Source organism: Triplophysa dalaica, chromosome 15 (genome assembly GCF_015846415.1).
Source record: "Triplophysa dalaica isolate WHDGS20190420 chromosome 15, ASM1584641v1, whole genome shotgun sequence".
Lineage (NCBI taxonomy): Eukaryota > Metazoa > Chordata > Actinopteri > Cypriniformes > Nemacheilidae > Triplophysa > Triplophysa dalaica.
Genome location: NC_079556.1, coordinates 599849 through 613357, shown reverse-complemented (window position 1 = coordinate 613357; position 13509 = coordinate 599849). Strand labels below are relative to the sequence as shown.

Sequence of the window (13509 nt, the reverse complement as noted above, 5' to 3'; positions counted from 1 at the left end):
TCACTTTGCCTGGATCCTCTTTAAAACTCTTAAAAACAAATATTGATTTCTGTCATATATTGAGATATTCCTCATGGTTGCAATTACTGATTTGCAAATTTGAATTGAATTAACCCATGTTCTGAAAATGACAACTTGATATGACTCGAATGTTATAAATACATTTATGCACATTGATTACGCAATTATCAATAACAATGCAGTTATCATTTAGAGAACACTAAATAAAAAAATTAATCTATTTCTTATTAATCAGTAAAATCCAGTCATGACGTCATGCTAACATTGTCTCGGGTGATTGATTGGTTTACGGGTCTCCAATGATTGACAGTTGAGTGCGGCGCGCGCTCGTGTCATGTGACTCAAACGCTCCGGAAAACAGCAGCGGTGTCGCTTCATGTGTCGCTTCATGTGTCGCTCGAGATTGTCACGTTTGTCTGTCAAGTGTCGAAACATTAAACTGAAGACTTGAGTAAAGATTTCTGAGGACAAACTGAGAGGGTGAGTGAACATCTGAACGCTCGTTTCACTTTTGAAAGTGTTGGGTAACGTTAAACCGTTGTCGGTTTGTCTTCACCATGAACACTATTAACATGTCTAAGGATTAATACATAAATCTGTGTTTGCTGTATTCATGTTGTAATGATTAATAAATGTTATGCGTCATTTATTTGATTCACTGCGTGACGGCGGGTTTCGTCTGCGTCTGCGGAAACTTGTAACGTTACTCGGAATTCACCAGTATGGGCGGAGAGCGCACGCGCGCGCGCGCGCGCAACAAAACATTCAAAACTTTAAACGAACATACTGTACATATATACAGTTGCCCCTAAAATAATTTGATTAAAATATTTCTAATGCCATTGCATTAAATGAAACGCGTAGACACATTTTGAATGACATTTGCCTTATAATAAAAGTGTGACAGCAGAGTAACCACAGGTGTGGTTCATCACATGAACTATATCACGAACGTTTGACAGCTATGAAGTGTCATACTACGTCTTTGTATTTTATTTTAATAAGTCTATCTACTTTAGTTGTTCGACACTTGATTAATAGAATAAACGCCACTTGTTTTGATATTTTGTTTATGACATTTTTGAGGTATTAAAATAGATACTGACATAGATACATACTCAGATTTGTTGACAAATGAGGACCTCCAACTGTTGCAGGTGCGTAAAAACATATGAATCAAAACTTTTCTTGGAATTTATTTAAGAAAGCATTCGGGGGTTTAAAGGCTAATTACTCATTTTATTTTGTGTATTAGGTGCAAGAATGGACCTGGCACATCATGGTCTTGTTCTTCTGAAGCGTCTAAATGCTCAAAGGGAGTTTGGCTTCCTCTGTGACTGTACTGTGACCATCGGAGACGTTCTTTTCAAAGCCCACAAAGCTGTTCTCGCGGCTTTTTCCAACTACTTTCGTATGATGTTCATTCATCAAGACGGGTAACGTAAACTCAGTTGTTTAAGGTGTTTTATTTCTCCCAAATATTAGAAACCGTATAATTTTCATTGATACCAACATGTTTTAGTCCATTTTCACCTGTACATCAAGAATTTACAATATGTTCTTTATTTACATTAATTTATTTATAATATATAATTTTTTCTGTTTCTTATTTACAGGGACTGTGTTCGACTGAAGCCTTCAGATGTACAACCAGACATCTTTAGCTACCTGCTAAACCTGATGTACACTGGAAAATTTACCTCGCAGCCTATTGACCCCGTTCGTCTGGAGCAGGGTGTGAAGTTCCTGCATGCCTATCCCTTACTACAGGAGGCCAGTCTTATAAACCCCGAGTCCCAGTACGTACCTTTGACCAACTCGCTTTACGGCATACAGATTTCTGACCCAACTTGCAGTGCACAGAACAAAACTACAGCATGCAGAGATGACAACTGTGAAACTGTAGGCCAAGGATGTTCAGACATTTCTGATATGGAGTACAGATCCCCACAACCCGTTGGCATAGAGTCACCCACTCAGAACACCGCAGCTGCCGTGGTCCAACACCTCACATATGGAATAATGAGAAGAACAATATCCTCAAGAAAGCATTACAGATGCAATCATTGCGGTATACGTTTTTCCCAGAGATGCAAGTTAAGGGAACACCTGCTTGTCCACACCAACCAACCGAGAGAATCACAGACATTCTCAATACACAACGACTACGGGGTTGAAGCAGACGGTCAGGAAATGGAAGAGGAGCATTTGCACGCTGACAGTGATTTATTAAGTGATACAGATCAACACACGTGGATGGAGGATACGCCTCCGCCCTCTGATATAGCTGATATAGACACCATGGAGGGGACCGACATGGAACGTGAAATGAAGCGCCGTAAATTTGAGTGTCCCACCTGTGCCCGCAAGTTTATTCAGAGGAGCCACTGGCGTGAACACATGTATATTCACACAGGGAAGCCGTACAAGTGTAGCACATGTGGGAAGAACTTCTGCAGAGCGAATCAAGCGTCCCGACATGTTTGTTTGAGTCAGGGCACAGATCCGTACATTATTGTCAACAAGCAAAGTCTGGTTCTCTGTGGTGGAGAAGACAACAGTCAGGTAGAAGCTCTGTTCCTGGCATCAGAAAGACGGTACAAATGTAGCATTTGTGCGGTACCTTTTGCAAGCCCATCTGAGGTTCCAAAACATCAGTGTTTGGTTAAAGATGAGACGGAGCCATTGGTAGACAATCCACTTGTAGTGAATGAGGCTTTAGAAACAAATCAAGTAACAGCCCCTTCCCAAGATATCATGCTAAAGCAGCAGTAGCCTGTTTAAGTGTTATCGTATAGCCATATTATATTTGTTTCTTTTCCAGCGGTCATGGTCTGTATTGCCATAAAGTCAACTACGTTTTTCATTTTAAATTTAAGGCCGTATGTGTGTTCGTTTGAGGTCAAATAAAACTTGTCTTTGTTATCAAGTTGTCTTTTCACTTCTGGTGTTCTGCACATTCATTTCATTCACAATGTTTAAAGATTTTAAAGCTTACTTTATTCAAAACTTGAAATATCTGTATTAAACAATACTGTTTGAAGTTTCACAAAAGTCCAGAAACAATCTGCTATAGTTAATATTACAAGATGCATAGTCAAACAGTCTGTACAAGTGATATTAAAAGCGGCATAGCTAAAATGCAATATGTTAAAGTTAAAATAAAATCTTTTGATATCAACATTCCAGCCTGATGCTTTCAATCTTAATAAAGGGAGGCAGCTTATACTGGTAACACAATGTGATATGTTTTGTATTGAACCTTATTGCATTTCATACAGAACATTCATATTTGTAAAATTATGAGCTAATTGTATTTTCATGATGCAGTAATCTTCTGTACTTACAAATATGTAATATATATATATATAATGATTATTTCAAATTGTCCCTAGGTGTATCAGGTATATCAAATGAAATGTATTATTTAAATAAACTAGTAAACTCTTTGAATAAGCACATAAAACAATGTATTGTGTAATGTAGAAGAACAACATCCTGTAGTAGCAGGTATAATGTAGATTTAGTAGCAAGTTGTTACATTTATACCCTGTGATACGTATGTTTAAGACTTCAACAAAACTTGCAGTTCAAATATATAATCAACCAATGTTTTGTGTAGTGAGGATAAGATTAATACACAGAAATAAATGACTTCAATGTAAATGTGACAATGCAAAAATAGTTTTCATACATTGAAACCTATTGTGCAAGTCTGCAGTTTAAAAAACGGATCTGTTCCGGGAAATATAGCCTACATCTTGATGTTACTCTTGCCTGATCAAGATTCTTGCATGCAACTCTCTCTCAGATACTTTCTCTCTCAGTGGCTTGGTTATTTGTTTGTAGGTTGTGAGGTTCAACATTGCTGCTTCAGGTAACTGAAGACGAGCAGCACATTTCCTGTCAAACCTGCACATAAAATGATCAAATATTGTGATTGTCTTTTTTAATACATAACATCATAAACATCTGTGCTTGATAATGGGTCCATTTAGAGTTTGGATGCAATAAAACCACGTACCCTGATATTGTTCATGTTGTGTGATGAGCCAGTGCTCAAACTGCATCATCAGATTCTTGTTTAACAGCAAGATCTTGAGGTAAAACATCTGTTACCATCATTCGACACTGATCATCTCCAATACTATCTACAGCATCCTCCCAGACATCGTCTTCCATCTCAGACTGAGGTTCTGTTGAAGTTTGGAGAGAGCCCTTGGCATTTTCCTCCAGTGAGATACACTCCTCTGGTAGAGCTGATGTCATTACCTCTTTTTCAATCATGGGTTGTGGGTAAACATCGACTGAAGGCTCTGACTTGGTTTTGTTTTCAACCACCTGCAACATTGTTTCATTTACGCCTGCAGGTACATCCAGGGTCACAACCACTGAAGCAATGGGAGATGTCACAAAATCAGGGGCTACAGGAGGTGTCTCTACTTCTGGAGTTACCTGTAGTGCCTCTGGTGCTGGAGTTACAGTAGACGTCTCCGTCAAATCATCAAAAACTGCTGAATGTAATGGTGGGGTCACGATTTCCTCTGAAATGGCAGGCTGTGTTGTAACCTCTGGGATTATGACTGGTGCATCTGCCATTGCAGCTAGATTTGATGGGGTTTCCACTGATGATATTTGTACTACTACAGTCACAGGTGGTATAACTGGATGTGCGTCCTCTTTGACGATCACTGAAACGAGAGCTGGTGTCTGTACCACAGGGGTCAAATCAGCTGTCTCTGCCACTGCAACTGTTATTGAGTTTACTGTGGAAGGTTCCACTTCTGGACTCACAACTGATGGTTTGGGTCCTGCTGGTTTGACTCCTGGAGATGCAGTGTGTGTTACCGTTATTGAATCCAGTGCTGATGTTTCGACCACTGGTGTTGCAATTGCAGTTGGCATCGATGTTGGAATTTCTACTTGCTGGATCTCGAAAAATGTTTCTTCCAATGGATGTGCGTCCTCTTTGACAATAACTGAAACAAGAGCTGGAATCTGTACTATAGGGGTCAAACCAGCTGTCTCTGTCTCTGCCACTGCAACTGTTATTGAGCTTGCTGTGAAAAGTTCCACTTCTGGACTCACAACTGATGGTTCTGCTCCTTCTGGTTTGAAAACTGGAGATGCAGTGTGTGTTACCGTTATTGAATCTAGTGCTGATGTTTCGACCACTGGTGTTGCAAATGCTGTTGACATCAATGTTGGAGTTTCTACTTGCTGGCTCTCAAATAGTGTTTCTTCCACTGGATCTGCAGCCTCTGTTACTGTCTCTGAAACCAAAGCTGTTGTTTGATCCACTGGTGTCACAACTAATGCCTGTGCCATTGCAGTTACAGTTGTTATTGGTGATGTGATAGAAATAACTGGAGTTTCAACTACTGGGCTCACAACTGATGTCTTTGCCACGTTGATCTCTTCTAGAGTAACTACTACTAGAGGTTCAGCGCTTGTCACTAAAACAACAGCTTGTGTCTGTACTACAGAGGTTGAAGCAGGTGCCACTTCAGCTAAATCTACAGTTAGCGTCTCAAGCTTTGGAGTAACATCTGGCATCTCTAGCACTGGGTTCATGGTTGATGTATTTGCCACTAAAGCGTCAGTGGGTTTTACTGGTGTGACAGAGACAGCTAGTGGTTCTAATACTTGTCCATCACATGATGCTATTCTTCCAGTCTCTGTAACTTCTGCTGTTGGTGCACCCTCTGTTACCCTCACATTTTGCATTTCTTCAACTGAGTCAACCACTGGGTCGACGGGTGGTTCCTCTACCACTAGATTCTCAACAGATGTGTCTTTCGCTGGAGCTACAACCACGTATTTGCTGTCTAGAGTCATGGCAGGTGTAGCTAGATCTAGAGCTGCATGGGTAACACTGGGCACCTCCACTTCTTGATTATCGACCACTGTGGAGAACATTGAGGTATCATTGTCTGTGTTTTGATTCAGTGATTTTACAGTAGAATCGTGTATATCCATGGTTTCTGCTATAGATGTAACCACTGGTATTTCTACTTCCAGTTCTGAAACCACTGATATCACAACTAATCTGTCCAAACACATCTCAGTTACTACTGCTGTCTCTAACTTTGCTTCTTCTACCACGGGTGTTTCTACCTTTGCTTCTGTCACTTCAATGATTGCTGCCCTGAGTTCAATTGGTTCTTGTGTTTGTATCTCAGGAATAGTAACTTCTGGTGTTGCTGCTTTCATTTCAGAGGTCAATAGTGGTACCTGTACTATGGGTGCTGCTTCTGGCGTGGTTACTGCAGATGCTTCCTCTTTCAGATATATTGCTGATGGCATTTCATCTTTCCTTTCTGTCTTTTCTACCTGCAGCTCCTTTGCCCGTGTTTTTTCTAATAACTGAGGAGATTCACATAGCCTGGTCTCTTCTGTTGTTTCATCCTTCTGATCAATCTGATCAACAGACTCACTCACAGCTGTTACAGTAACAACAATTACAGTTGTCCCTGTGCTTTCCACTTCGGTAACATCAGTAATATTGTCTTTTAATTCACGAATAGATGATTCTTTGACTTCTGTGGCTTTTTCTACTACTGTCTGGTTCATTTGTTCACCACCTATTGCTTCAACACTTATCTCAGGCATTGTTGATGTATCCTCCTCCTGTTCTGTTGTCTTTGGTAGCTCAGATAGTGCATGTACTACTGGTTCCTCTTCCTCTGATTGTTCGGTTGTGTTCTCAGTAATGGCATCCTTCTCTAAAACTTTGCCAGTCTTAACTTTGTCAGTTGTTATTACTGTCTGTTCATTCTTGAAAGTTTCTGAACTGTGTTCAAGGTCTTGACTTAACTTATCTACTTCCAGTTCTCTTGCCTTTTTCTGGGACATCACGGTCTTAAGATCTGTCAGTATTACTTTAGAACTGTCTCCAGGATTTGTTATTTCTTTGTGCTCTAATACAGCATTTGAAATCTCAGAAACATATTTTACTGTAATTGCATGAGCTGTGTCTACATTATCAGTTGCTACATCTTGTTCACTCATTTCAGAAACCTCTTGATTTTCCGATTCATCACTTTCGGTTTTTGTAAACAGCTGCCTATCCTTCACTACAAGTTTCTCTTTCTCAGTAGTGTTGATGCTGTCTGCTTCTTCACTAGCACTTTCCTCCACCCTGACACTGTCCAGATCAGTATCCATTTCATTGTATACTACACCTTTATCTACTTTTTCAGCCTCCTCAGCTGACACCTCTTCTGGAAGCAATGCCTCTTTGCTTGCTATGTCTAGTTGTTTTTCTTCTAACTCTTCTCTGGATAATGATTCATTTGCACTTTCTGACATGCATTCAATATCAACACTTTGATCCACATCTAAAGCAAAAACACCCCTACTCTGCTCTGCGGGTATGTTAATTTCCTCACCAGTTTCTTCAGTTTTCTGACTACTATCTTCCACAATCACTGCTGAATCATCTGCTGAAACAACTTCAAGAACAGAATCTACGTCTGTTTCTGCTGTATTTGAGATTGCATCTTTTATGACCACTTGTATCTCATCTACATGTATTAATTCAACTTTTTCTTGAACATTAGTGTGTTCTGTAATGACTTGATCAATCACAGCTTCATCTTGCACTTCATCAATGGCAACCACTGCCATTTCCACTGTTCCAAGTTGAATACCAGTTACTGGTTCCGTTAAACACTCCTCTATTTTGTCCACCATGTTCACCACTTGGGACTCAGTTGCTACTTCCATAAGTGGCTCTAGCAGCTGTTTAATTACTTGATCTACGTCTAATTCAGTTTCAGTGGCAGCTTCTTCTTCATTTCTTATAATTACTTCCAGATATTCTGTCTTCACTTCCCAGATATCAGCTTCATAGACCTCATCCGTCTCAAGTCTTGCAACTTCAGCTGCATCTGTAAGGTTATCATAGACTAATTCAGTCGGGACAGCATGACTTACTTCAGGTATTGTCTCTACTAAGGGTGCAGAGAGATGTTCTTCGACTGATTCTATTTCCTGATATATCAGGCCTGTACATATCGCTGTTGCCTCTGTTTTCTTATGAGCAACAAACACTCTTGTTTCTTCTGCTATGGTTGACTGCATTATGTAAGGTGAAAATGATACTGCTAGATTTTCTTGGATTTCATCTTTTGTTGTTACTGATTGAACACTTGGAGTCATGCAGATGGACTGAACAGCTTCTTGAAGGACCACGTTTGACATCTGCACACCATATTCAGCTGACAATGGTGTGACATGTCCAGATGTTCTTGGTGATTCTGTAAGTTGAGAGAGGGCTGAGACCATTTCAGTACTGTTATCCCCATTTAATTCCTCACTAGCAGGCTCTGGGGCAGTAACCGCATCCGCTGTCAAATCTACAATGTCTTCTGCTAAGGTGTCGCACTGCGTTGTCCATTCAGAAGATGATATTGGCTCTTCAACGGTTTCCTCAATCATCCCTTCCTCTGGTATATCGCTCAGTTCTTGATATTTGCTGATGAAGTCGGCCACTTCTTCAAAGTCTTCTGGTAGAACACGTATGATTAATGGTCCAGCATTTTTTGAAACGTTACCTTCAAGCTTGGGTTCTGACTCATTTGGTGCGTCCTGTTCTAACCCTTCTGAGTTCCCCTCTGGCATCTCATGTTCGATTGTAACCTCAACTTGTTCTTCTTTCACCTCTTTCACACTTTCATGCTCAATGATTTCATACTCAGACAAAGGAATAATAGCAGGTGTTTCATCATCTTCATCGCCCGTATCAGCATCTTTACCAGTCTCGTCAGACGATGTCTGTTCCTGCCTTCCATCAGATTTTCTCTTTCTACGCCCCACTATAAGCTTCTTCATAGAAAATGATTCCTCTTTGTTCATTTCACCGTCTGAAGGTATGTGTTCAGATGAACTGCTTTCTCCGGTTCTCACCTTCCTCTTTGGTGTGACCATTTTTTTAAAGGTTTTCCATGTGGACCCTGATTCTCCCTCCCCATCTTGCTCATTAGAGGATGTTAGATGATCATAATCAGCCTCAAAGGAACTTTCAAGTGGAGATTCAGTTGTTTTCTCATTGTCTGCTGTTTCACCCTCTGCTGTATTTTTTCTAGCTCTTTTTTTAGCCGAGCTGCCACAAATCAGTGACTCCCAGGAAACGGTGGTGTCTGATTTCTTCTTGGACTCTTGAGGGCTAGCATCAGCAAGTTGTTCCTCTACGGCAGGTTTTGATTCTGCATCCACTGGTTCCTCTGGTGTCTGGATCTCTGTCAGTTCCAAGGATGACTCAAGCTGTTGAGTGACTTTGTCCCCATCCTCAATAACAGTTTCTGTAGCTTTACTCTGTCTTCTCGAGGAAAATTTTCTGAAAAGTCTTTTAAGAGGGCTTGCTTGTACCATCTCTTTTTCTACGGAATGTTGAAGCTCTTCTTCCGGTAATAGCTTGCTGCTTTTCGGCTGTGAATCCTTGCCTTCCTCATGCATAATGTAAGGTATATTAAGGCACATGCATTTGGTATCAGTCTTTTCAGTTATTTCTGACGTCTCTGCATCTTCTATTTGATCAATTATCATGAGTTCCTCCTCCTTAGTGTCTTCTTGTATTTCATCTTCTTTCTTTTTCTTTCTTAAACTGGCAAAGATTCCTTGTGTGAAGAATTGCTTGATCGGTGACATCGGCTCTTCTGACTCAGGACTTGTTTCAACCATGTTTGTCTCTTCTTTATCAGGTGTGACCTCAACATTATGTTCTTCCATCCCTGTGCCCTGATCCAGCTCTGTTTCATTTTCTATTTTTTGAGAAGGTTCAGCTGCCTCGGGTTGGCCAGTCTCCTCGTTTTTCAAAAGCTCATCAGGTGTGTCAATGTTTGCTGCCACGGTGCTCTTCTCTTTGACATCATTTTCTTTTGAGTCCTCTAATGTGCCTGCCACTTTCTCTACTTGATCATTTGCGTGTGTCTTTTCACATGTGTCTTTTTTTAGCGTGAACTTAAATCCAACATATCTGAAGACTTTTTTTAATCCAACTTCATTGACAGTATTCACTTCCAGAGCCTCCTCCTTCACAGTAACACTGTCTTCATTAATCACGTCACATCCTTCGTTCTTAGTGTTTGGTTGAAGAGAGACCACATCCTGAAGGTCTTCAATCATTTCTGTGCCATCTTCTTTAACAGCGACGAACCCTGAGCAAACTAACAAAATATATAAAGACAGAATTAAAGGGTTAGGTCCATCCATCCATCCATCCAAACTTCTGTCATCATTTGCTCACAAAGGACAGAATGTTGGGATCGTTCATGTTTACCATATGTAAAAGACCTACCATTTGCAAGTACCCTCTGTTCAAAGTGTCCATTTACTTCATCTGCAGGGTTCTTTGAATTTAGATTTAAAGTGGAGATCTTTCCATTCCTCTGTAATAGCTGATCAAAAGAGCAGATAAAGCAGATTTTTGCAAGGTAAACAATACATTTACAAGTCCCTTTTATAAATCATCAAAGAACTAGAAATATCTTACTTTACTATTTAATAAACCACTTTTATAATGTTCTTATCAACAATTTGTGGCTATTATAGTGTTGGTTTTAAAATTATGTTAAATTAATCTCAGATTAACAGTTCATTTAGTGAATAATCCTTAACATAATTGACTGTGTTTAGTTAATGTCATCTAACCGCAACAGATTTCAAGGGCCATACAATGAAACAAATAAACACAACAAAAAATAAATAAATACATTCAGTCTCTTCTTGTTATCTCGCCTTTGACTAAAAGCCTATTTACAGACTTCCTGTTAAACCATAGCTGACCTCATCAAGTTTTCATGGAAAACAATGTACAGTGGAGTGCAGCAAAGAAATATTTAATCTATCCTTTGGGAAAACGCACCACAGATATCCCATTCTATTAATACACACAAACTGAGTCCAAACAACTGACAAAATGTATGAAATATTGCGAAGAGATTACTTGTGATATCATAAAAACATACTTTAAGAAACCTAATGCAATGAAATAATTTAGATACGAACAAAGTTCAATTCACTAAACAAGGAAACAGTGTAGCCGACATCACCTCATAAATCAGCTGTTTGAGATGCGAGTAAGTTGTTTTTAGTGAAGAGTACCGTATGAGAACAGAGAAAGAGATTTGGAAGAATGTCAATAACCAAACAGATCTCGCCAGTAAATGACTGAGGAAAACTAATTGATTACCGATTTTCTTCCAAATTTCTTTCTGTGTTCGGCAGAACAAAGACATTTATACAGGTTTGGAACAACCTGAGGGTGAGAAAATAATGACAGAATTTTAATTTTGTTGTGAATACCTTTAATATCTCAAAGACACACTACATCAAAAGAATTTGCTCTCTTGTAATATCTATAGGCCCATCAGAACTGAATGCATATTTTTGTTCATCCAAGGCCAAACGTATATGAATAGGACAGAGTCACTTAATCTTCTGACCTCTGCAACTGCAGTTTAATAGTTTTCCATCCTCAAAGAGGCCAAAACTATAAAGGAAAGTCAGCATATGATTCTAATACCCATCCCTTTATTAAAACAACATTCAAATTGCCTCATATATTGTATACATAAGCACAAAATAACCTTAATGTAGCTCCAGAGCCAAAGTAAACATTGGCGTTTTGGGGGGGCAATATAAAAAATAATTTGAGCTCGATTCCCCATAAATTCTGTCTAGGTAAGCCTGTCATCTTCACATGATGCTTTTGAAACTTTGCAGAGCATCTTTGTGTTTCAGAATAAATCAGGTTTGGTTGATCATACCGTATCATCCGCAGCATTCCTCGCCTCTGCAGTCCGCTGCTCCGCCGCTGCGTCCTCCTCACATCTGCTGTCCCGTTGCGCGGATGATGATGATGATGTAGCTCCCATTTCAGAAACCTTCTCTTTGGCCCGACAAAAGTGTTGAGAGATAGAGAATATCCAATGATGAGGGCCGAGCGATCGCACTCAGAAGTGATGCAGTTTGGCTCGATGCAAACTCTTTTAGGACGCATCGTTGCTGCGCTGTCACATGAACGCGCTCCGGCACGCCTCGACGCATCAGTGTCCTGAGATGACCGCGGGACAACCTGCTCGAAAACTTGTTAATTCTCTTGTCTATAATATGTCTAATTGATCGCATCTGGTTATGTGAAGGACCAAATGTAAGATGAACGTTAATGAATAATGACGGGACACAGAAAACATGTTATCCAAAAAATAGATTTGCTATACAGCTATACGCTGTAGCTCTCTGCCTGTGAATACATATAACTATACCAGAATATAAATAAATGTAGGCCTATAGGTTCATATTCCAACAGAATAAAATTCTAAATAAAGTATAAAGTAAAAATGTCTAGAAAAAATATACAAACAATTATTTCTGGTCTAAGGATCACTAAGGATGTCATTCTGCATAATTCTGATCTCCAAAGTGACACATAGCAGAGTCAATTACAATTATAAGGGACTGACATGCATTTTAATTTTAACAAAAACAAATGTAGAACTCTGTTCTGGACCTCAACACATTTTCAATAAAATACATTTCTTTATTTTCCTCAATTTTCTTACGATTACAGATGTTAAAGCACAGATAAAGAATTCTGTCAAATCACAAACAATTTATGTTGTGTTTAAATAGGGTTACAAAATAACAGAAATCCTAATAAATATATTAGGCAGAAGAGTGGCAATGGGGGTTTCTCTTTCTGAACAGCACCTACTGAACCACTGTTATTCAAACATTTACGAGAGATGAGAAGCTGATTTTTCTTTCTTTCTTACTGCAATAGTCGCTATTTTCTGTCCAAACAAAATGTTTGACATTTAAAAGCTTCTAAAAATATATGACAAAAGGATGGGCACAGGGTGAATTGAAATCAACTGACCGTAAAATGTTGTTCTGAAGAGAAACAGTCTTCATCATAATGAAATTTAAGATGAAACAGCCCATGTGAACGCAGTATCACGAGTGTGATCAACAAAACCACAGAAAATGTTACGCAATGTTTCTCTAATGTGCCACGTTTATGTTTCACATTCCTCTGAAAGTTCAATGTTCATCTAAAAGACGAATGCTCATTTCAAGTTTAACCTTTCAATAAAGTGAGATATTAGAAAATCCAAAATGGTTCAGAAATTGTTTATAAAATGGACATCAGTCTTAGATACATAAAACGTATATGCTAAATAATAAAAAGCTTGAATCCTTCACGACTAAAAAGAAGTTGTGCATAATGTTGATGCAGGCTGATCTTCTCCAAAAGCTGATAGAAACCAAAGGTGGTGTAGTTTCAAAAAGTACCAGAACACACACAACTGCACATTATAAGTCTTCAGATGCCAGAGGAGAGCTGAACACGAGAAAGACTGAAACTTAAAATATCAAATCAAGTAAAGAGGAAAAAAAAAAAACATGATACTGATGCACAGATGCTGTAGATCATCCTCGGAAAGAGTCTTTAGGGGACAATGCACTTTAAGAGTGATTCAG

The 13509-nt window shown here is 39.2% G+C and overlaps 2 protein-coding genes across 3 annotated transcripts; one reads left to right on the top strand and one right to left on the bottom strand.

Annotated features, from left to right (window-relative positions):
• The first annotated feature begins 351 nt into the window (after positions 1–351).
• Positions 352–2930, top strand: zbtb2a (zinc finger and BTB domain containing 2a). 2 transcript variants are annotated; one of them, XM_056767540.1, is made up of 3 exons: positions 352–501; positions 1277–1457; positions 1638–2930. In XM_056767540.1, exons 2-3 carry the CDS (start codon positions 1285–1287, stop codon positions 2794–2796), a joined length of 1332 nt encoding a protein of 443 aa, XP_056623518.1. In that variant the 5' UTR covers positions 352–501; positions 1277–1284; the 3' UTR covers positions 2797–2930. The 2 variants fall into 2 exon arrangements, with proteins under 2 accessions (XP_056623518.1, XP_056623519.1); XM_056767541.1 differs by lacking the exon at positions 352–501 and adding an exon at positions 510–1178.
• Positions 2931–4080: 1150 nt separating this feature from the next.
• akap12a (A kinase (PRKA) anchor protein 12a) lies at positions 4081–12011 on the bottom strand. The gene is made up of 3 exons (XM_056767632.1): positions 11793–12011; positions 10322–10421; positions 4081–10190 (listed from the first exon to the last, which is right to left on the bottom strand). The coding sequence occupies exons 1-3, from the start codon at positions 11898–11900 to the stop codon at positions 4081–4083; spliced, it is 6318 nt and encodes a 2105-aa protein (XP_056623610.1). The 5' UTR covers positions 11901–12011.
• Between the last annotated feature and the right edge of the window lie 1498 nt (positions 12012–13509).